Source organism: Thunnus thynnus, chromosome 16 (genome assembly GCF_963924715.1).
Source record: "Thunnus thynnus chromosome 16, fThuThy2.1, whole genome shotgun sequence".
Taxonomy (NCBI): domain Eukaryota; kingdom Metazoa; phylum Chordata; class Actinopteri; order Scombriformes; family Scombridae; genus Thunnus; species Thunnus thynnus.
Genome location: NC_089532.1, coordinates 3,249,324 through 3,274,517, shown reverse-complemented (window position 1 = coordinate 3,274,517; position 25,194 = coordinate 3,249,324). Strand labels below are relative to the sequence as shown.

Sequence of the window (25,194 nt, the reverse complement as noted above, 5' to 3'; positions counted from 1 at the left end):
ACGTATGTAAAAATTCCACCCTTAAGTCAAAAACCAAGGCTTCAACCTGCTCTGAACACTCTGTTTGTAAAGTTAGCTCTACTTCCTCCTCGTGATGACATCAGATCGTTTGCCCAAAAATGTTGCTAAGTTCGTTCACGTTGTCCACTCTCATATTTTGGATCAGATTTGGGTTTGAACATGTACAGATGTGTTTGAGAAGTTTATATTACGAGAAAAGAACAAGAAAAATAAGTGGGGCAGCTTCTGGAAGCTGACCAATCAGAACAGGAGGCGGGCCTAAAAGAGAAAGGAACTAAAACGGCCTGTTTCAGACAGAGGCTGAACTGAGGGGCTGCATAAAGGGCCAGTATAAGATAAATAAGGAGTTTTTAACTGTAAATCATGCAAAGATTTCCAGTAGAGCCCCAGAATATAAATATAGAGCTGGAAATGTGCATCATATGTCTCCTTTAAAATATTTTGATCATGAACAAATCCTCACATCACTTCTGACAAAGCAGTTGAACGCTGTTACTATGACAACCTTTCAGTCTCACCTTCTCCGTGTCGATGCCTTTGGACATGGACCAGGTGGAGACGATGTAGTCCATCACCCGCTCGCTCAGCCCCTTGGGAACCTGGTAGAGCTTCAGGAAGTCCCTGACGTTGTTGAGCATTTCGTGGTAGCGGTTGGTGTTGGCGTACATCTGCTGGAAGATGGTCGTCACGTTTCCGAAGATGGTGGCGTAGAGCAGAGCTGGAGAGGAAGACAGATGAAATATATTTACTTCATCGCACAAAGACACACACAATCTGGATCCATGTCTTCAATTTGTGTTTGCTCCGTAAGACACGGTTCATTAAAATGTTCCTATGAAGTAATTATTTTGACTGGAATATAATATATAATTATACACAAAGGACCCATATCTTCAAATTGGCAGTTGGCTTTGTTTTAATGTCCCTTCAGCAATTTGTGAACACTTGATAAATAGAAATTTGGCACAAACAATCAGCAGCACAGTTGGAGAATCCAGCTACTGAACAATAAATCTTTACATCCCTAAAGCTGATTGGAGGCGAGGAAATGAGAAACCAGTAACAGGCTGGAGTCACCCTGCTGGCAGCCAATCATACAAGACAGAAAATAGATTTACACTGCAGAATGCACACTGTACAATATATAACACTTTGTCTTATAATGATCAGAATTTGACTTCTGTGGAGGACAAACAACGGGCTCCAGCACACTCACAAGCTTATACAACCATTAAATAGAACAGAATACATTTTCTTGTATTGGGAGGTGAATTTGTCCTTAACACCTCAACCATCCATCTTACTCCATTACTCCTTTACTCTTGTAAAACCAGAGCACTCATGCAGAAATCCCCGGCACTGACATAGCAACCATCAACTCATGGATTCTGAGGGCGCTCAGGCACTCACAGTGAATTGTCAGCACCCGCGGGGGAAATCAGGTGACCATATCAGGCACAGCAGAGTTTTAAATGTGAGCTAAACCTGCATTCATTCCTACGGTTTTGACCTTCTTAGTTCTTTCTTACAGTACATTGATATAAAAGTGCATCAATCTTCTTCTTGTGAACTGTTGCCGTCTCACCTGATTGGATCAAACATGCACACACAGTAACTTTGCTGTTGCAGCCATGATAACACATCCGGTCCATTAATAATCAGACCTTTTTTAAAAAAAAAACAGACTGAGCACAGCCTCCACAGGTAGGTGATGATGATGAAGATTTGTACCCCATCTGTCACCTGCAATATCATTTTTAAAATGTAATTATCGTGAGCAGTAAAGGTTTACTCTGGTTTCCCTTGTTCCTGTGTTAAGTACAGTGTCATAGTGTTTTGTTCAGGGTTATGTTGATCTGCTGTGCTGGGAATGTTTGATTCAGGCAGGTCTCCAACAAGAACTAAATAACTAATTGTTATAAAAGTCCACATGCAGTTTTGCTGTGTGTTCACACTATATCAGACACCCACTGGAATTTAAAATATTTGGTGCTGATGCACCTAGTGATGACCTATCAATCAGCCATATTTGACGGTATATGCACCACTCAAACTATCCAAACAACATGAGCTTTAAAGTTTGTTAATGAACTTGGAAACAGCAGTCTGACAAATAAAAATTATTTTGCTATGTCTTCCAATCACCTGAAAACACCCACTAACCACCTCCACCCTGCAGGTCACCCAGAATCACCAGAATAACCAGCTACCAGTATGAACAGCAAGTGCAAACATGCAGTGACAAAAGAAATATGCAAACTTCACTCAAAGACAGCAAAGGTTATTGAAATAATAAAAATACACTCGGACACATTATCTCAACCCGTAAGAAAGCATTTAGCAACACGATGAATTCAACCAGCGATACCTTAGAAAGCAAATAGCAACGTCCAGACAACTCTTCAGCAACACTTCAACAAAAGTCTAGTCGACGCACAATCTTCAGAAAAGGTGACTTTATACTGCACCAGTCGCACAACAAACTGGGCTTTTTCCCCTGAGTTGTTGTTGATTTGATTTATTGCTTTATTGATTTATTGATTGGGGACAGTGTGCAGTTTTAAACATTAAAGATGCACTGCACCGGAGTTAGCTCGAAGCTAATTTACATCTTCGTAGTCCCCGACAATCAAAACATACAACAACACAACGACAAACAGTACAAAGCAAAAAAACAAAAAAAACACACAGAACACACTGTACAAAACACAAAATACAAAGCTGTTGTATTGCTAATATGGCCGCAACTAACAATTATTTATTTATTTCCTTGATTAAATGATTAGTCGTTTGGTCTATAAAATTAATAACTTTAACCCAAAGTTATTCAGTTTACTGTCACAGAAGACTAAATAAACCAGAAAATATTACATTTGAGGAGCTGAAATCAGAGAGTTTTGACATTTCTTCTTTAAAAAAAAGACTCAAAATGATTATTAGGCTTTTAAAACAGTTGGCAATTAATTTTCTGTCGATCGACTTAATGATTAATCGACTCTAATTACTTATGATCTAAGCTATGAAGCTCTTAAAACTATTAAACTCACTGTAAGCCACATTGGGGGAGGGACAGAAAAAAGTAGAAGGAAGAGGGAGGTGATCAAATGAACATCTGATATGTACATTACAGGTAAAAAAAAAAGTGAGGAAAAAACATGTCTGACGTCTCCTGGTGGATGACTAACATGACATTAATGACATTTCTACCGCTGAGGAGATGTTCGGGAGGAGGAACCGGGAGTGTTTCTCCCCTTTCCGAACTCAAATTCATTGTGTGTCGTGGTTGTCGAGGCGAGCTGTCAGCCCCCTCTGACTCCTGCTGCTGCTACTCTTCTGTTTCCATAGAGACCTCACTCGAAATAAACTTGAAATAATTCTCCCTGTTTTTTTTTCCCTCTCCTTCTCCTTCTCCTTACAGCCAATAAAAATGACAAAAGAATGAGGCAAAGAAATAACAAGTTTAAAGACTTTCAGGGTTGAAAAACGAGGCTTGGCAGGAGGTGAGGAGGTGGAGGATGCAGGGATCTGATGATGGCGGCGAATGGGCTGCAAAAATGCCAAGAGAGGGAGGGTTAAGAGATAGTGAATGTACAGTAAATGAGAGGAAAAACAGAAGAAAGGGAAAGAAAGGCAATCATGGACAAATACTGAGAGTGACAGTATGTGTTTGCATGTGTATGTAAGAAAGAAATTAACAAAAGAAAAAGACAAAAAAGAAGAAGTGTGTGTGTTTGGATGTGAGACAAAAACAGAAAAAGGCAGAGAGACAGCCATGGACAAAAAGCGTGTAGTGTGTCAGCAGTGAGATAAACACTGTTCCAGTTTAGTTCCTGCAAAGGCTAGGCAGCCTTCCAGGACCCTCCAGGACCTTTCCAGGACTCTGTCAGCCAATAAGGAAGGACTGCCGAGCTGGAACTGCAAGCTCAGAGACACAAGCTCTCCCTTCCATCCAAACACACGACTCCTAATTGGGCGGCTCGGTGGCCGATGTCACCTCACCGCAAAGACAGACGGGAGCTGGAATGACCTCCCAGTGTTCAGCAGGTTTTGAAGTGGTTTGCTGGGACTCTACAGCAAATCATTGTCTAGTTTGTATAATTTATCCTGTTGCGAAGGACGTTTGAACCCCGGTGGCAAAAAACCACACAAAGATGCTTGGGAATAACAAGAGAAGTGGGGCGAATCCCGGAACAAAAGCTTCTCTCTCACAAATCCCACTGTGACTTGTGTGTGTGAAGATTGTGAGCAAACTTAACAACAAAACTCACAAATATATATTTCCTCAGAGGTCGACCGTATTAGACGGAGAGCTAATTAGCGGCATTTGTCAGCTGTAAACGAGGTCTGGCTATCAGCACTTTTGATGTATGAGTTGTCAAAGCATGATGAGACAAGCAACAGAGCTAAAAAAGAAAAGAGACCTCAAAAAAAACAACAATGACCCGTTATTACAGCAGCGGTATTTGCAGAAAGAGTGTTCAACGTTATTCTCAACTGAACATGCAAACAAAGAAAAAGCTTATCAAAAGAGTCCATTAATTTCTTTTATGTTCTTTATATTTCTGATATGGCAATATGGCCGCTTAAGTCCTTGCTCATCAGATCTGGTTTGGCTCATGTTTGTCCTGTATGAACCTGAATGATCCTATTATTGTATGAGTCAGAGAAGATGAACCTCTCCTCTTCAAGGACTTGACGCTTGTTTGCAATCTCCTGACAAGAGGCCTCTTGTAATCGTACTAATAATAACACAACAATGACCTTCCAAAGTTCTTCAGGTATGAAAATAGTGAGCAAGTGAATCATGTTTAATAAATAATAAAAGAAACATGACTGAAAGGTTGATTATTGGATGCAATTTCGGTAACCAGTCATCCTCTCAGGTCAGACAAATCCAATCAAATTCCAGTTCAACATATTATCACCTTTTTAAGTTGCTTATTTCCACATCTAGCAGTTACGGAGCAACATTATCATTCATTTGGAGTCGTGTTTCTGTCCACCTGGTGATTATAAGTCCAATATTCACTCTCTTTTAGCTCTGTTTTTGTTCTCCACCAACTCCTGAGGGAAATATCTGGCTCTTTAGCTGCTAAATGCTCCACTATGTTCACCAGCTAGTCTACAGCTAACTGTGTGTGTTTGCTGTTTGGTGTGGAGCAGGTAGTGTACCGTGGCTTTTTACAGCTTTTCCTCTGAAAACAGCTGCCTGCTACGGCTGAAAATGACGCTATGAGAGCGCTGAGAGTGAACCAAAATAGTAAAGTTGCAGCCAGACAGATAAACAATGAGTTGAAACTCGCTATAAGGCTTTTTAGAACAGTTAGATTGATCGTTTAGGAAGGCAAATGAATCATTTTGTTGTTTTAGTATGAGGACTTGTTGAACTGTACACAGTGATGAGTGCTTTGTCAGATCATATAGCAGCATTTCCTCCCATCACACCTTCCCAACGCTGGAGTTATGTGGTTTTGCTGCATCTGAGAGCTTCTGTAACTTTCAGAAACAGACAATCTGACAATCACACCTTCCTCACACAGGTGTGCAGAGGTGTTAAAGGGTTCGAACTTGCTCTCATTTTTTTCATTCATCACACAACTTCTTCTGTCACTTTTTTGTGTGAATGCAACACCATGAATGCCTCCGAGGAGGAACTATCCAAAAGTGTGCACTGTTATCCTATTTGTACAATCAGTACAAATAGGATCATCCTTCTCTATGATGGTGGGCTGGTATCAAACAGGTACAAACAAATCTATCTTTAGACGTGGTTGGACATGATTCATACAAACTGGTGGCACTTGAATCATATCGAAGCCTTAAATGTGTTAGTCGGCTGATTAATTGGTTTTAGCAGATAAGGAGAAACTATATTGTTGTTGTGCATTTACAGTGTTTTTTACAGTAAAGACACATCAAGCAGGTGGGAGCAACAGAATAACATACAGCAGAGCACATGAAATACGCCTTCGCCGGATGACTCACTATGATGCCGCTATGAATACCATTAATAGGATAAATCAGCCCAACCTACCAACCATAACCACCACCACCGTACAACAGAGGGAGGAAGCAACATTTTCTGAGCAATGAACTGCATAAAAAATAGTCATATTCGTGGGTTCAAGCTCAAGAAACTCTCAGGGTAAAGAACCCAGAGATGCTGCTGATGTTGAGCATTTTGCATATTCTTAAATGGTTTTTCAAGCATCAAAACATTTCTATAGAGAACAACTTGAGCCATGAAACTACAGTACTGAAGTGTCTCTTATACACATTCTACTCTTTTCTATGAGTTTAGACAGTTCAACCGAAGCACCCAGGCAATAGTTTATAGCTGTCATTTTAACACTATTTTTGAAATCTGATCTGTCCCTCATGGCTCTAATTGTTTAAATCTGTCACTGGTTTCCCCTCTGGTGGCCAGAAAGAGATGGGAGCTATGGGGAGTTTATTTTTGGGGGGTGTTAGAGCGATGGTCAGGATGGGGAGCAGAATTTTTTTTTTTTTCTCATTATTATTTATTAGTTGATGGAGAGGCCTGCGGGAGAGAAGACCAGGCGCTGTCAAAGTGAGGCTCTCATCAACCAGTGAGAATCTTTTGCTGGAAGTTTGTCAAATGTCTCCAAATCGACTGTGACACTGAAAAGAGAAATATATCAAAACCATAATTTTGTTGCATTCGGTTGATCTGTTTTGGCCTCCTCATACTGTACTGATCTCATCTTACTGACAGCAGCAGTTGTTTTTTTTTTCTTTACAGTGTTGCTAAGCGCTCATCACCACCACAGTGTTTCTGCACCTTCCAGAGATCACCTGTGAGTCAAACAGTGTGGGCGGGTCTGTGACGTCTTTGGATCTTTTTTTTTTTTATGTGTTCAGCAACAATAGCACCTGCTAACTATCAATCAAACTGCTGCTGACACTGATGAAAGCCATAAGGCATCACTTCCTCTTTCCTATTTGAGTGATTTCTGCTGACGAGCCAGCAGCCAAACCTTAGTGATAAGAACAGCGCTTCCTATATGTAAGTTAAATCACTTCAGCATCCCATTAATCTGTCAAAGAATGAAGCAAAACGAAGCAGCGGTGGATGAAACAGATGTTACTGTTCAAATGTTGCACAGAATTTAGGAAAACAGCAAGAAAATCAAATGCAAATTGTGATTTTTATCAACAGCTATTTAATTAATGTTCTAAAGACAATATTACATATTCAGAAGCTTTCCTGTAACTCTTCTAAAGACGCCTTCCCACTGTGTGATTTTTTGGGAAGTTTGAGATGAAAGTTGAGAGAAACGTGCCGAAATCTTTAGTTGTCAAAGTAAAATGACGTCCTGAGACTCATCCACTGACGACTGATGTGACAATTAGGCGACCAACAACAGCCTGAGGCAAAATTCTGACATTGTCAGAAATGTAATACCAAATTTTCACAATATGACTAATACTACGATGCACGATGACACACAAACCAATCAGAATACGAAATGAAAAGTGCAGTTTTTTTGACTACGGTTTCAGGGGAAAATGCTTGTTTTCCTTAATATGTTCATGACACGCAAAACCAAAACGATGGAGATAAAACAAAAAAGAAGTTTGTGCGACTTTGCTGCATTTTCAAACATCAGAGCTGCAGACGGATGACAAGCTGACAGCCTCAAACTGATATGATACAGCCGGACACAGATTGTGACCAAGATTTTATTACAGGCTTCTTGCGCAATGTGACATGTAATAAATGTACACAATCGTTGTCTAAAGGCGCCTTTAGCATATTGTTGGTGCTTCTTATCTAATTTTGCATTTATGTTACCTTTTATGAAGCTTAGCGTAAATTCAAGCAGGAAGACTATCTTTAACCCTTCATTCATTTGTTTAGAGGCGTCACTCTTAGTTATCAAATCAGATTGCACCACAATCTCTAACCACCAATCACGGCTCAGCTGTCAAACTTTCAAATCTGTTTCCCTCTCTGTCGCTGTCAGCTGTCATTCCGGAGCAATCATCGCAACCCTCCTCCTCCTCCTCCTCCTCCTGCACCCCATCCACCTCCACAGCTGCATCCCGGAAGCTCCCTCCTCTTCATCCCAGATCACCATCTCGCCTTCTCCGCTCCGTTACTTCAGCACCAGGCCCGAGTTCACCAGAAGCCGCTACCTACACCGCCAAGATCTACGCCTCTTCATCACCACCACCAGTGTCTAGACTCCATCGGGGGGGGGGGGGTTATCCTATACTACTCCTGCATTCACCCCCCCCCCTTTCATATCCGGTGACATCACGATGGGGTCTAATCGCCAAAGACAATAAATATCATTTACTTCATAAAGAAATTGAGTCTCTGCTGATTGAATTAATGCCATTTAGGTTGTTTAAACTTTTGTTCTTTGTTTGGTCTTTACAATGAAAGTACATAATAGTCAGTGCCGCACTCAAGTAGTAGAACAAGAGGATGTGTGTCCTGTAATGTCATATTTTTTTCAAAAAAACTTTATTTTTATTATTTTCTGTGCATCTTCCCTTTATGAATTACACAAACTTTGCATATTTCAGGCATTTTTAATGTTTACTTTGGTTTCCATTTAGCTTTTCTTATGTGTTAATTAATAGCTAACATAAATACAGCTGGATTGAAATTTTGTCTGCAATTTAAACAAAATCTGATGACAATCCTGATGTCACCAGATGAGGAAACTGTTGCTTTCGTGTAAATTAAATTACAGGAACATAAATTATCTGACAACCATCTCAAGACTTCTTTCTTTGATCTCCTCAATAAGGGATGTTTCACCTCAATTCACCTTACTATTCTCTCATCATTACTGTATGTAAAGGCGAATTGTCACAACAAGACAGTGCTGGATGACGAAATATTTCCACGGGAGGGTAAAAACAAAGCAATGTCAAAAAGCCGGTGATGAGGTCAAACGAAGCACAAGTTCTTTTTTTTTTTTTTTTTTTTTCCTCTGACAGATTTCAAGTGACGATAATCAAACCGTGTCACTTTTTCTTGTAGAAAAATCAGGAGAGATCAGAAGCCGCCTACCTCCGTGTCATGTGCATTTTCCTTTTTCCGGGTTTTTGGACGTTCTGCCAGAGGAGTTTAAGGATGATTTGTCAGAGTGAATGAGCGTGAGGGACAGAAATCTGTCAGCCCAGCAGGAGAGCTGGAGCCACAGTGCCACCGCCTGAAGCCCTGACACCCAGAAAATATCCATCACAACACGCCTACACGAGGAGACAACCAGCACACACACACACACAGTCCTCTCAGACACAAATACAAAGATGTAGAAGAAAAAAGTCCCTCACAGAAAAACAAATTAACAGGTACATACACTTTTGGAAATTTACAAGCCTCGATCAAAAAAGAAAAAAAAAATGTGCAAAATTCGTATTTATAGTTTGTATCTTAATTGGTTGCAAAAACTAGTCGCTGATTCATTTAACAGTCAAACTGCGTTTATGAGTTATTCAGATTTAATGGTAGCTTTAGTAAAATAGTCACTGCTCCCAAGATAGAGGTATTCAATACAAACATACAAGTACTATATATGCAACTATACTGTACAGGCTTAGGAGATCGCTTCCTTAAAGGGGACATAACATGCTTTTTGTTTGTGTTATTTTTATAGGGTTATAATGTTGGATATCTGCGTTAAACATGGTCAAAGTTCCAAAACTTGAGGTGAATGTAGGTTAAAATGCTTCCTGAAAGTCAAAAACCAGGGTCTCAACCTGCTCTGAACGCTTGGTTTGCTACTTCCTCCTTGTGATGACATCAGATTGTTCGCACATGCCCATAAATGGCCATCGGTTCTGTTGTCTTTGTTACTAAGGTTGTTCCACAGGTTGTTTGCGTTGTCCACTTTCATATCAAACATGTGCCGATGTATTTGAAAGTTTCCATTTGGAGTAAAGAACAAGTAAAAGAAGTGAAACACTACTACTTTTGTTTGTTTGCTTCCTGAAGCTGACCAATCAGAACAGAGTGGGCTCATCAGGAGGCGGGCCTTACAGAGACAGGAGCTAAAACGGCCTGTTTCAGACAGAGGCTGAACTGAGGGGCTGCATAAAGGGCCAGTATAAGATAAATAAGGAGTTTTTTAACGTAAATCATGCAAGATGAAAGTAGAGCCCCAAAATAAAAATGTAGACCTGTAAATGTGCATGATACGTCCCCTTTAACAGTTCCCATGATCAACAGGACGCTTTGCATTCGCTCCACGAAGGAGAGCCCCAGAGTTTTCTTGGAAATCGACCAAGAACCATCTTTTCAAGCAATTTCAGCACAGTTGTTTGGTCTGCATGAGAGTTCAAATGACATCAGTTTTCACACTAGCCTGAATGAACAGAACCAAACTGGTAAATGCGGCTGTTTTGGTCCGAGTACAAACGCCGTGTTCAGATCTGCCCAGACGAATTATTCCAGAGTCCCGATTCAACTGGACTGAACAACACAGGTTTGAAAATACTCTTACTGGAAATGGTCTCAGTCCTGTCACAAACAATTTCTGGAGTGGTTCACTTGTGGTGGGAATACTTTGCATTCTGGGATGTAGATGAGTGAAATCATCAGTTGCTAGCAGCTAGCCAGAGAATGAATCGAGGTCCAACCTGGACTAGAAACAAAGAACGTTGCCTTGATATTTGAGCAGACAAGACCTTCTGCAAGACTGCATCCACCCCTGACACATTTCAGTATGAAAAGAAACCAATCCAAATGGGAAATGCAACAAGTTTATTGACTCTTCTACTGATCTGAACCAGAGCAAACCATCTATAGGTCTGAAAATGCCCAATGATGACTACTGTCAGCTATTTCCGATTTTTCCAAAGTTCCTTTGAAGAAGATGAAGCTGCCAATATGATTCTATGTAGTTAAAAAAAACCAACTTGAAAACACCTCAGTGACACAAACAAACCAAAATAGCAACACAAGCTCCAAAACCAAGCGGCCGAAGCCTTCAGAGAGGCCACCTCTATCAAGAGCCATTGAGCCCAGTCCATTTGCTGCTCAGTGAGCCAAGTCGGCATCCAGGCTGCGTCACAACACATTACACACTGACAGGATCCTGTGCTCTGCCAGCCAAACACTGAGCGAGCCAGTCAGCCGCATCAGAGTCCAAACCCCCTGAAAAAAAAGCTACTGTATAAATCTGTTTTGACAAGCAGTAATTGTGCATCAAGCACTCTCTGGGTTAGTAAAACATTCTGGCTGATTGTCTCGAAATAAATATTGACTGAAAAATCTGCAGAGGCATCCCGGTGTTAGTCACAGCCTCCTCAAGCCAGAACAATCATTTCTGTAATTGTGACTCTCACTCAGTAAATAAGATTCTTTTCCTCGCCGTTTTTCTCCAACATTGCACTGTTTACTTCTCATTAGGTCAACTTAATAGACTGTTTATGGCCGTGCAAAAAATGATAATGGGTTTTGGAGCGAGTGGGTTTTGGTAGCAGATGGGGGGGGCGGAGGGTTGATGTGTAACAAATGTCTGTGTCCACCTAAAGCCCAAACACCGGAAAGTGATATTACACTCCAGACATTAGTGAGGTTTAATATCTACAGCTATTATCAGGAGAGAAACCCTTGCGGGAGAATCCTTGTTACTGTTCTCAACAAAAAGGGTAGATTATGTCTATTTCTAGACTACGTCAATTTATTCCTCTTCTCTCAATCGAAAGTTGATTTCATTTGCAATAAAATGCACCCTTGCTGAAAAAGCCTCACTTTGTCTGATATGATCGGTAGCTTACGGTGGTTAATATTAGCTTGCAAACTTTAGAGAGATATTGCTGCATAATGAGTTTTGAAAATGTTAAATGTCTATTTGCTGTTTTTCCTAAAATGTTTCCAGTCCATTAACATACATGAGAGGGGCAAAATATTAGGAACAGTACACCACCACCACCCACTATATGACCTCAATAATAAACATGAAGTAGAATTATCACCTTTCTGACAATCTCAACAAAAACTGACAATGTATAAGCTTCATAAAAGTAGAATTTATGGCAGAGCTGTTGTTTTGGATTGTATTAGATTGCACAGATGTTCCTAATAAAGTGCTCGGTGAGTGTATAATTGTTTCAACAGCATCTCCCCATATTTTAGGGGTACAACTAACAATTTTCATTATCGATTAATCTGCAGACATTCTCAATTAATCAGTTATTTTGTCTATAAAATGTCAGAAAAGGGTGAAAAACGCTTGTTACCATTCTCCAGAAGTCTTTTGTTTTGTCCCACCAACTGTCCCAACATCTGCAATATTAAATTTACAATCATAATTGACTATAAAAAGCAGGAAATCATCACATTTGAGAGGCTAGAACCAAAGAATATTTTGGCATGTTTGCTTGAAAAATGAATATAATAAATTAGTTACCAAAATTTTGTTGCAGATAAATTTCTGTCAGTCGACTAATCAGTTAATCGACTGTTATATTTCATCTACTTCACAGTGAAATAAAGTTATCCCAGTTTTTCAAAATAAAGGAGAACCATACAGAAAGAAGGAAAAGTTTTTCCATGAATGGCATTAAGCTTTTTTTTCTATGAGCTTATCTCATGTTCAACATCAAACCTTTATCTAAGTACAGTCCTTGTGTGAATGTATACTTCATCTTTCTCATCTCACAGTACAAGAGTTTAAAGACGTCAGTGAACACCTGCTAATGACAAACACTTGGAGCTCAGAGATGAATCACCACCCTTCAGTCTTTTAATCAAACTCATAAATCATGATTAGAATAATAAGTTCTGGATGGTCGACAATGTGAGTTTACTGAGCGGCAGCGTGATGTTCATTATAACGTAGAGTCGCCATCAGGAGGAAAGAAAACCTGTTTACATGATCATTAACGGTGTAGGAATTGAGAGGAGAGTGTCGATGTGACCTCTGACCTTCACACCCATGTTAAAATCCACACAGGTGATTTTAATTATTGTGCCAGATTAGCGCTCTTCTCTGGACAATGTGTGACATGTACAGACTGTGTCTCGTTAGCTTTGTTGCACCCGTTAGGGAGGGAAGAAATTACAACAAATTTAAGTGGTTATGGTTTACAATAAACAGTGTTGACTCATGGTTGGAAACAGGAAACAAACAGTAATCTCTGGTGCACCCTGACCCCCTCCCTACGTGGACTTTATCACTCTATAATTAATACAAATACATTATTCAGCAAAGCACAAATAGTGGGTTTCATACAAATATTTGTTTCATACAAATGTCTAAAAAATTATTTGTTGTGGGTGTTCCCCAGAGATAAAGCTGAGCTACTGACACAAGCAAAGTGCTCTTAAAGACTCTCCATAAACTGTTGTTCCCTTTTCATTTCCACAGTTAGGTTGTAAAAAATAAGCAATAAATGAAAAGTGCAAAGCAATAATCGCCTTTGAAGTTCCTCCCTACACGTTACACGGTGTGTTGTCTCTGTGTTATGGTTGTACAAATAGATAGGTCTAGCTGCAATGTTTTAGCTCAGTAATCATAATAATTTGAAAAATTAAAAGTGTAATAAAAAACAAACAAACAGGATTTTTAAGCCTCCTTCCACTTTTATTCGAATACAAATACAAATAATTTTGCTGCCTCAACAAATACAGATACAAATACAAATACTGGGATCTCTGCACATCCCTAATAATTAAATCTGCTGATTTCCTCCTTTGCTCCCGTCATAACTACTACGGCCGCTAGAGGGCACTGCTGTCACTTAAACTTAAACATAGTTTGTTTTGGGGCGCTTGTTTAAACGACTGATCCAGTCATTATTCTTCGGGAGAGACATTACAGAGAATCAGACATTTTGATTTATATCCTATTTGCTTTGATAGTTTCCGTTTGTATCATTGTGTAGTGTAAAATAAAATGACCCTCGTAATTACAACATTTTATTAGCAAACTGATAAGGAGGAGGTAATCTTCTGGTATGTAGATTCTTATTGGACGAAAGTATTGTCAGTTTTCTGGTTCTAAGTGTGAGCTTCAGGCAGTCTGCTGGGACCATTTGTCGTGAAAGTGGTTTCATGCAATTGTTCCTCAAGACTTTAAACTGTCTTTTATGCTTGACACAATACATGAAATTTGTTTTTATATTCATATTAGCTCAATATTTTATTGTCAAACGAAGCTTGTAAATACTGTAACCGCTGTCCTGGTAAACAAAGACTATCAATAAGGTGATATGTTTATTGCATTTCTTGCTGTGGTTCTGTGATAATTGACAGCAAACAGAATTGATAAGAACAAGAGCAAAGACACAGTAGTTTGTGTGCACATCCATAAAAACCTCAGTAGGTCAGGTGCTGGATACAAAGATCAATGCAATGAAAAATAGAGACGTATCCGCACACCGCAGTAAGAGCTCCCTTGTGACGTTTCAACCAATCACGTCATCCTCAGGCAGTTTGTTTGGTCAACATGTCGCCAATAAAGCCCGTTTCTCCAGAGAGCTTTAATACCGGCATGCAGATAACCTTTCTACGTTTCACAACGCCGATATGAAAACTCATCTTAAGACAAAATGAAATGAGGATAAAACACTGATCAAACCAATTGGAATTTTCTTCTTATCTTTATGCTTCATGTATTAGTTTGGGTGTTTTTCCAGGTTTTTGTAATCTGCTTTTCATGCTCAAACAATGAATAACAGCAAATGGCTTTTTTCCTAAGGTAGGAATACAAACTGATTCCTCCTCCAGCTCTGCCAAAACCAGTAATAATGAAACAAGATAATTGGCACAAACTTGAAAAAATAAGGGATTATCCTTTCAATTATTCTACAGCTTCACTGAGTGTAAGTCCCCCTGAATAAGAAAATCATCTAAATACCGACAATAAGCACCAATAAATTTGTGTCTTATTTTCTTGTTTGTGCATGTATGTTAGCAGCAACATGTTTTTGAAGTCAAGAAGACTGTGGAGTGTTGCTGTTTCACTAATGGGACCGAATTAAAACACAGCACAAATAAGGCGGCTCAGAGGTTTCACTGCTAAAGGTAACAAGGCCATCGGGGGCCGAGCGGGAGCTCCCTGTGGACCGGGGGGGGGTGGGGGCCCAGGCCTAGGCAGGAGTAATGAAGTCATGGAGGACCACTCGCATTGAACCACAAGCGCCTGGTAAACAATGGGATGGTTTTTATGAGGATAATGTTGACTCTGGAATAACAGTCGGTCGGTGGGGGAAACGGTGCTGTCATCTGGCAGCGAATGCTGGGTCAGAAGGTTGTGTTCAGATGTAGAGAACAGGTTGAAGGCTAAGTTATCCCAATTTACAAAAACAAATATTTTCCCACTTACCACTATCGGTATTAAGCTTCGGTTTTATTTGCCCAGGAGCTGAGCTGTCACCTATTTTTGAGATTAAAAATGTCTCCACGGTTCCTGTCAAAGAGATGGTTTGTGATGGGGAAACCACTGTAGGTACCTACCAACATGTCTTTTGGTAATTTGGCTGAACTGACCCATTAAATGGTCATAATGGTATGAAATCAAACCCTGATACTGTATCTCCAAATACAGTGACAGCATATAGAAAAACAGTATGACTGTAAATGAGAGGCAACCAAAATGATTAGCATTAACTTCAAGTAGGGGTGTGCCCGAATACAAATACATTATTCGGCAAAGCACAAATAATGGGTTTTATATGAATATTTGTTTCATACAAATATTTTTAAAAATTATTTGTTGGGGGGTGTTCCCCAGAGATAAAGCTCAGCTACTGACACAAGCAAAGTGGTCCCAAGGGACTCTCCATAACCTGTTGTTCACCTTCTCCTTTCCACAAAGTTAGTTTGTAAAAAAATAGGCAATAAATGAAAAGTGCAAAGCAAGAATCACCTTTGAAGTTCTTCCCGACACGTTACACGGTGTGCTGTCTCTGTGTTAGGGGTGTATAAATAGGTAGAGGTCTGTCTGCATGAGGCGATGAGTCGTCTATGATCTGGGAGACTCCAGTTCAAGACCCGATGTGGGGACGTCCTTTGTAAGGTAGTTTATTCATGAACACTTATTGTAACACTGTAATTTTCTAAAATTAAAAGTGTGATAAAAACAAAAACAGGATTTTTAAGCCTCTTTCCACTTTTATTTGAATACAAATACAGATACAAATAATTTTGCTGCCTCAACAAATACAGATACAAATACAAATACTGGGATCTCTGCACATCCCTAACTTCAAGTAAAAGGAATGTGTCCTTTGAGCCATTTTACTCTTTCATCTAATAAACACTCCTTGTAACAATAAAGTCATTTAAAGGAAAACTAATGTTGATTAAAACTTGGGTTTTATTTTTGTTTCTCAGGTCATCCCTTCTATCGGTTCTGATAAAACTGCATCAGATTGATGACATCTGGAAACACAGACGTTGCAAAATATAGGTCCAACAGGGTGAGGAACATGAGTGGTCAGTTATCATGACTGATAAAACCGATGCTCTGACATACAAAAATAAAATCTAAGTGGTAATAAACTATACTTTTCAACACATAAATACAGATGCTAATTACTACTGGAGGCTAAATATGATTTGGAGGTAATTACAGCTGCAACAATTAGTAGATTATTCTGTTAATTCATTGATAAAAAAAAAAAAACTAATTGGCAACAATTTTGATATCTGATTAATCCTTTCACTTCTCTGGTTTCAGCTTCTCAAATGAGAGGATTTGCTGCTTTTCCTCATCATATATGACAGTAAATGGAAAATCTTTAGGTTTTAAACGGCTGATCAGACAAAACAAACATAATGAAGACATGAAAACGGGCTTAAAGAAATTAGAGAATGTAAATGGCATTTTTTCACTATTTCTTAAATAATTGGCAGATTAATCAACAAAGAAAATAATTAGTTGTAACCCTATTGGTAATAACCCTATGTCATGCATTATTTTCTGGCAGAATGGCTTATTGTGAATTATCTCCCACTTTAAAATGGGGCTGGCCACTAAAATGTTCTTTTCAGAGTTAAGTTAATAAATGTTACATTTAAAGCTAATTAAGCACAGCTTGGTAAAAGCTGAAACAATTTGTCTTCCAGCTGTGAGCATCAACAGTGATGAGGTTGCTTGGTCAGAACTGTGCCGTTATCTAAAAATAATGCACATACTCTGACCAATCAGAATCGAGTTTCTCACTGTTCTCTGCTTTGGTGCTGCATGAAACTGATTAATGCAAACATAGTTCAGTAAAGTTTAATCCCAGTTTGAAATCTGCACACAAACCAAAAAGTTGCTGATTTATGACGAAACATCGTCTTCATATGATTAAAAAAATTTAATTCAAAATGTCCACAACAAAGCAAAAAAATCAATTATTAAATGGCCTTAATTTACATTATTTTACAACAATGAGTCGTCAGCTGTCATGTTTATTCACTACTTTCATATAATAGGAACTTTGTGTTCATTTGAAGGCTAAAAAGTGAAATCAAGCAGCCATCCAACTATCTGAATATTAATCTATAACTGTGTTGAGGCGGCTACTTACTATGGATTATCTCTTACATAATACATCTACAGGGGGTTGTTTATTGAGCAACTCAAATGAGTCAAATCTCATCGATTACTTCACCAGCAATCAACAATAGAAAATGGCTATTGATTGGCTTCTTGTATTCCTGCTCCTCCCATTCTCCCGCCCCATTTCAGGTGTTTTGGATCAGGGGTGTGCCCCAAAAATAGTGTTCAGGAAGAAAAAGAAAACCATGTCAAATAAGAGTATGCAGGTCGGTTACATCGCTATCTCAGTGTCTCTCTTCTGCTCCGCTGTGACGTCTATCAGCAGGTCTCAACGAGGGGAGTCACATCCACCTGCAACATGACGCACATTTCCTAAGTTGGACATCACTCCTGGAGTCGGGGGTGTTCGCCAGAGATAAGGCTGAGCTACTGAGACTCCCAAGAGACTCTCCACAACCTGTTGTTCCTCTTCTCCTTTCCACAAAGTTAGGTTGTAAAAAAATAGGCAATAAATGAAAAGTGCAAAGCCTTTGAAGTTCTTCCCTACACGTTACACGGTGGGCTGTCTCTGTGTTATGGGTGTATAAATAGGTAGAGGTCTTTCTGCAATGAGGCAATGAGTAAAGTTTTAGCTCAGTAGTCAGCGCAGTCGTCTATGATCTGGGAGACTCCAGTTCTGGGAGCTTATTGTAACACTTTAATTTTCTAAAATTAAAAGCATAATAAAAACAAAAACAGGAGTTTTAAGCCTCTTTCCACTTTTATTCAAATACAAATACAAATAATTTTGTTGCCTCAACAAATACAGATACAAATACAAATACTGGTCCCTCTGCACATCCCTATATTTGGTGGTTTTCATCTTTAATCTACACTAGAAGGGCTCACAGTGTGTTGTTTTGTCCTGATTCACCTGTCTTTTCTAAACAGGTGTGTAAAGATGAATTTCGTCACTGAGATCAATGATTTTACGAACTCACTTCCAGTCTCACATTCTGTTTCGAAACATAAAACCTTCAGCTATAGGAATAGACTTCAGATTATCAAATTAACAGCAGAATGCACCTAAATGTAGTAAGTGCATGACCTCCTGACGTGTATAGACAGTGTGTGTTACTGTAAGTCCTTGATGGCAGTAGACCCTTAGCCTGCCCTGTACAGGACGTTAGCATCAGATGACACCTGCAGCAGACATTGATTGACCTTCCAGCTCCTGGTTTCATCTGACTTTGGTTCTGCCCGTCTGGTTTGGCAGCTCAGGAAGGATCTGAGGTCGCGCTGACACCGGTTGGCAGACTACATGTCATGGGATCTAAAAATCTGAGGGCATTATTCATTATCATATTATTCGCTTCATGAGCTTCGCTTTTTAACCGAGGCGACTGAGATCAGCAGGTGAGACAGGTGCAGAGCATCTATCAAAGCTCACGTGCTCTGGGACTAGTGGTAATCACAGCTTGGCCCAATTTTCCCCACAATCAGCAATTATATTTGAGGAGGACCAATCTATCATGCCTGGCACCTGCTTTATTCAATTATATCCATGCTACCCGTCTGTCTGCGGGCACCACACTTTTGAATCTCATATAAATTACAAGGAGAGAAATTAAAAAATTATAATAAAAATAGGAGTGATTGCCTCCTTTTTAGAAGCTTTTCACTGTGGGAACAATTGGGAGATTGGGTTCATAAATGAATGAGCGAGGAAGAGATTTGCCGCAAGGACGATTACAACTAGCGATAATTATGGAAATGGGGTGAATCACTACAAACTCAAAACCCCTGGGTGATTTACACAGCACACGTAAAATAGATGAAACTGATATTAATTATTTATGGCTGAGCTCTAGTGTAATGTTGTGAAATTCATCTCTGATAATGTTTTTAGTAATTTTTTTTTTCAAAGGCTGCACTAACAGCATGCTGGCACTCATCACACATTCAAACATGTGCCAATGAATGCGCGTTAATATTCACACATACTGTACAGACACAAGAGCTCTCTCTCACACACACACACACATACAGCAACCTAATCCACAAACAGACTATGCAGTAATCTGCAAATATGCACCAATAAAAAAAACACAATATGAGCATCACACACATGACACATATGTGAAAAAGCAACATGGATTAAGGTTTTAGTAAGGTGTTGATCCGCCACAAGCCTCCAGAACAGTTTTAATACTCCTAATCAAAGATTTTCAAAGTCTGCAGAACCTCACTCGAGGGATGAACCCCATTATTCCCAAAGATATTCCCTCATTTTGTGTTTTGATGAGCAAAAATCTCTCATATGTGTACACTCGGGTTGAGATCTGGTGACGGTGAAGGTATCAGCATATGGATATGCAAACTGCAGGGATCAGCAAGTAATGCTGAACTGTAGATCAGTTAAAAAGATTTAAAGGCATTAAAAGTCAGCATTCGTTTCCTATATTCAGCGAGGAAACTTAAAATATCAAGAATTATAATCAGAGTTAAGCAAGAAACCAGATCACTGACCTGTACTGTTGATGTCTGTTTCATTACTTACTCACTTATTCATATAATAAATATCCAAATGTCAATTAGAATATGGTCATCTGCATGAGAAATAAAGAAAATCACTATAAACAGTTTCCACTGTTCTATATTTCTGTTGAAACACTGGAAAGCTGAGCAGTATGAAGCTCCCGGCCTGGTAATGAACCCTCATTCAAAGTCACTAAGATCTTTTCCATCATCATCCAAAATTGAGGTGAACTATTCCCTCATAGGGCTGAACTAATTTTTACATGTCATGAGATAATCCTTTATTAATTCCACAGCAGGGAAATTTGCAGTGTTACAGCAGCAAAGGGGATAACGCAATAGCATGAAGTATTAATAAAAATGCAAGATATAATAAATAAGTAAACAGACTCAACGGTTAAATTCACATTACTGCACAAAGGAAATAATGATATTGAACAGTATAGTATATATTGATATTGTACATGAGTGAATTTGTCAGTTTTGGTGTGTGTGGTCTACTGGGAGCGGTGTTGATTGTAAAGTCTGACAGCAGCAGGAAGGAAGGACCTGCATGGGGGCGGGACATGCTCTCCATCGGGGATGATAGCTTAGCCATCATTCTCCTCTCTCACACCACCTCCACTGGGTCGAGGGGACATCCCAGAGCAGAGCTGGCCTTCTTAACCAGTCTGTTAAAACTCTTCCTGTCAGCAGTCGAGACACTGCTGCCCCAGCAGATCATTCTATAGGAGATGGTGGATGCAACTACAGAGTCAAAAATGGTCCTCAGGAGAACTTGCTGCACTCCAACAGATCTCCTCAGTAGATAAAGTCTGCTCTGTCCTTTCTTATACAGTGCATTTGTATTGTCAGTCCAGCCCAGTTTAGTATTCAAGTGAACACCCAGATACTTGTAAAAATTTCACCGTCTCAGTGTCCATTCCTTGGATGCCCACTGGTACAGGAGGAGAGTGTTTGCACCTGCAGAAGTCCACCACCAGCTCCTTGGTTTTCCCCTGCATTGATCTGGAGGCACCTCTGTTCTCCCTGTCGTCCTCATCTTTGATGAGGCCGACAACTGCAGTCTGCAGTGTAGAGGGTGAAGAGGAAGGGAGAAAAGTACTAAAAAAAATTAAAGAAACTAGAGGAGAAAAGCTCAACGATGAGCAAAAGCTGCTGTAACAGGCCGCCACTCGTGCAGCACCTGTTAATCTCATCATCATAGTATGTCTTGTAGAACGCCTGTATTGAAGCATCTGTCAGTTATGTTTCTCTACTCGTTTGTGGAGGCAGTTCCTTTAATTTATCACCCGTCTGTACATGCTGATGAGAAAAGGTTTTTCCATATTGCTAACTTTTAAGGAACTAAGGAAATCTGTCTTGTTTGGATGCATTTTCAACCAAACGGTCATGAAAATGTTCAACAAGTCCTCCCAATTAACCCTTTCATGCACAGTGGTCACTACAGTGGACAGCTATTCAAAAGCCGTTTTCTTATATATGCATGGGGTTTAATGGTATAGTTGCACATCAGCCAACACAGTGGACTCTAGTGTGTCATCCCATATGCTGCCATCCATTGACCGGCCTTTGTAAGAGCAATACAAATTTCTCAAAACCAAGATGGCCGCCTGCCGGCTGGAAATGCTCAACAGCTCAGGAACATCTTGCCAATCCCTCTATAGTAATAGACCCTTGCAGGTAAATAAAATTTTGTAACATCAAGTAACAACTAAGGAGTGATACAATTGTTAAAATTTCCAAGTATTGATTTTACGTTGGGAGAAAATGACAATTTATCATCTGTCCACTAAGTTGGACAAACTCCTTGAAAAATGCGTGTTAAAGAAAATTAAGTTCAAATTTTTTTCATGCCTAAAGAGGAATAAAAACACTCAGGAAAAAAATCCTGACTGAGGTTATCATAATTCATGCATGAAAGGGTTAAATGTCAAAATGAGTTGATGCTCCATGAGCTCCAGAACGACAAATAAAAGTATTTTCTGATCTGACACCCTTACTGGCAGGACGACATTGATTGTCTGTGCCTAACAAAATCATGACATGACAGATCTCTGTAGCAAAATAAATATATTTTATAATATGACAATGTTACGGTTTGGCTTTAGGTTTAGGGAAAGATCATGGTTTGGGTTAAAATAAGCACTTAGTTATAGTTAGGACCTTCTTTGTCATGGTTACAGTAATAAAGTCAACACTAATAACAAAACTTTTAAAATTGGAGTCACAAGGTTTCCACCCAACAGCGGCAATATACTCTCACAGCATGTGCTCTTGATCTTTCTGCGGTTGCCATGTCAACAAGTCAAGTGAGGCAGTTCAGAGCGAGAGAGGACTGAGGTTTCCCTTCTCTCCGCTGTCAAACGTCCGGATAATAGACTTTCCTGACAGCTGTCAGCCTGCTTGCCCATCTATCCATCCACCTGATGGCTGATATCTTTCCCCTAGTTTGAAAATCACAGTATTTGGCAGGTAAAGGAGTAACAACCCAGTGTGATCTGCGGCCAGTTGGTCCGAGTTAATTTCCTGCCGTGGTCAGATCAGCATGTCAGAGAGAGAGCTGTGAGAGAGGGTTCATTAATGGTCAAGTCAGTCAATCTTTCAACTGAATGTTTTTTTTTTTAAAGAAATCAGGATTCTACACGCTACGTGAAGTTTAACAACTGTTTAACAACGATATGTGGTATGTGAGCGTGTGTGCACGTCGGTGAATAAGAGGCAAACTGTTAAGAAGTTGAAAAGCGCTAAATATAAGCCCCTTTAACTCTCACTAGGAACTGATCCTTTACAATTGGAAAGAATATCACAGAATCTCTCATCCTCCCACAACAGTGTGTCCTCGAAAGCTGCACTAATGCAACGTTCATGTCTTATAATATAGATGGTGGAGATGGGAAAGATTGCAGTGTTCATCAATACAATTGTATGATTTCAGATTTGGTCGTGAAGATTAAAATACTTTGCACTGATAGTTTAACACGTCCATTAAATTGAGGTTGAACTATATCGAACAACAGTCTTTGGCTTCATGTGTTTGGTTTTCAGGCACTTCTGTATTATAAAGTCAGATGTACTGGGGCTTTCAGAAAAAATCCAAGTTTCCCAGTTACACTTAAGACTTGGATGTTGACGAGGAAACTATTTACAAGTTCGATATGACATGAACGCAGCATAAACAGCTTCCACCTCTTCAAATGATTGGTCCAACCTCACAGTCACAAACTAATGATGTGTTTGGGCGTTCTTTGTAAACTTGCATGTTGTCTTAGTTTATCACCAGGATGTTTTCCACAAAGTGCCGACTATGTGGTAAATATCAGTGGGAAACTGGGACAAATTCCATAATACCACAGCTTACAGTATAAAGTGTGGTGTTGAACAATGTGTCCAGGCTGCTAACAAGATGAAACAGTGGGGTTTATCCCTGACTTCCATTATTTATTTATTCATAATTATGTGATATATGTGACGTGGCCACATACCATTTCCTTCCTTTACAAGTCAACCAGCGTGTCCTGAATGCTCCGTTGAACGCAGCTTCAACGATGTACTGTGGGATACTGAGAGTTTGCAAGAATACACTGCTTGTGTCTCCTAAACTACAGCAACAGATTTCTGGTCATTATACACTTCAAAATGTACACTTTTCACACAGTATAGCTGATGAAATGGTAAATGCTTGTGGGTCAGAACAACAGGACTCCAAATTGCCCAATCTAGTTGGCTCCATTTCAGTAGGCTATAAGTTGTTTTGACAAGTAAGCACATTCATACACCGGTTAGATTTGCTTTTTATGGTTTTTGTAGAGTCAATAAATATCTAACCAACTGAGCGTGTGTCCTTTCCTTTGCTTGTAGCGTCTCTGTGACACGATCCTCGTTTGGCGAGCCACTTCGCACAAAGACCTTGTGGTGAAAACACTGCAAGGAAAGCAAGAAAATTATACCTCCCCCCCTTTTACATTTATTATTCACCGTGCCAAGGTGCCCAGTGTGCTCCCTCTGCCATGTTTAGCATTCTGTTACGAGTAACGGCATGACTTTCTAAAGCTGCTGAGGAGAGGATGGCATTGTGATGAAAGAGAATAAGACTACGAGACTACGAACGGTGAATGGTAATGAAACCTCCAGATACTAATCATGCACTTACAGTATCCAGTCACAAAGGAGAGACTGCCATAAAGTCAAAGAGTAAGAATGGAAAAGAGTAACGAGGTCACGGCAACAAATTCCTGGACTAGTTGGGAAAACGTGGGTGGATTAAGTAAACAAATAACCTCTGAAGCTAATGCTGAGTTGTCCATCAGCAACTGTACTTACACCCAGTAGTGCTGCTGTATGTCCAACAACAGAAAACTGTAGTTGTGGTGGGGAAACTCCCAGGAGGAAATGTGAGGAGCTCTATGAATGTAAAACAGGGTGTTGCTGGAAAACAGCAAACGTGTTCAGAAAACTTCTGAGGTAAAGTTTCGAGTTTGGAAAAAGACTCAATTGGAGTTGGCCAGAGATCCCGAAGCAAAACCCAGTTGGAAAGAATACCTACTACAACTAAACTTTTACAAACAAAAAGTACTGCACATACTGTATATCCACCGGTGCAATTTCAACTACATTTCACAATAACTCTTTAAAATACGCAGCTACAATCATTCCTGTGGAAAAAAAAGTAGACAAAGCTGCTCTGAAGAAATAAATGACTGAAGTACAACTGCAACAAATTTCTTAATCCGAATGTGTTTCAAAAAAACGTACACAATCATGCTGATGTTTGGAATGTACCAATATCCTGAGAATATTACAACTTTATGCAAGGATGAATTGAAAAAGAATATATAAATTTATCATCTTGCTGTCAAACCACCTGTAGTTAAGATGACATCAAATCTTACAACATCTACCAGAGTTGGCGTCTGTGCATCTGTCATTTAAATTTGGTTGCAATTACACATTGTGTTTAAGAAATATGGCAACTTATAGTGCAAGACTAACAGCATTTCCAAACCTGTTTTTGGTTTTCCTCCTTGGTACAATTCATTTGGACAGATCTGAACACAGCAATCAAACTCCAGTGTGGATCAAAACAGCCGTACTACCCTTTAGAGGAAGTGGTCACAAACGAATTCTGGAGCGGTTCATTTGTGGTGGGAACGTAATCTGACTTCCATCTGACCTC

The 25,194-nt window shown here is 39.6% G+C and overlaps 1 protein-coding gene across 1 annotated transcript in view; it reads right to left on the bottom strand.

The window, feature by feature from the left end:
- The window catches only part of kcnh5b (potassium voltage-gated channel, subfamily H (eag-related), member 5b), a 190,740-nt gene that overhangs the window by 85,425 nt on the left and 80,121 nt on the right, over window positions 1–25,194 (bottom strand). Inside the window, exon 9 of the mRNA XM_067613790.1 lies at window positions 540–739. Within this exon, the coding sequence (XP_067469891.1) occupies window positions 540–739 (200 nt within the window). The remainder of the gene's footprint in view (window positions 1–539; window positions 740–25,194) is intronic.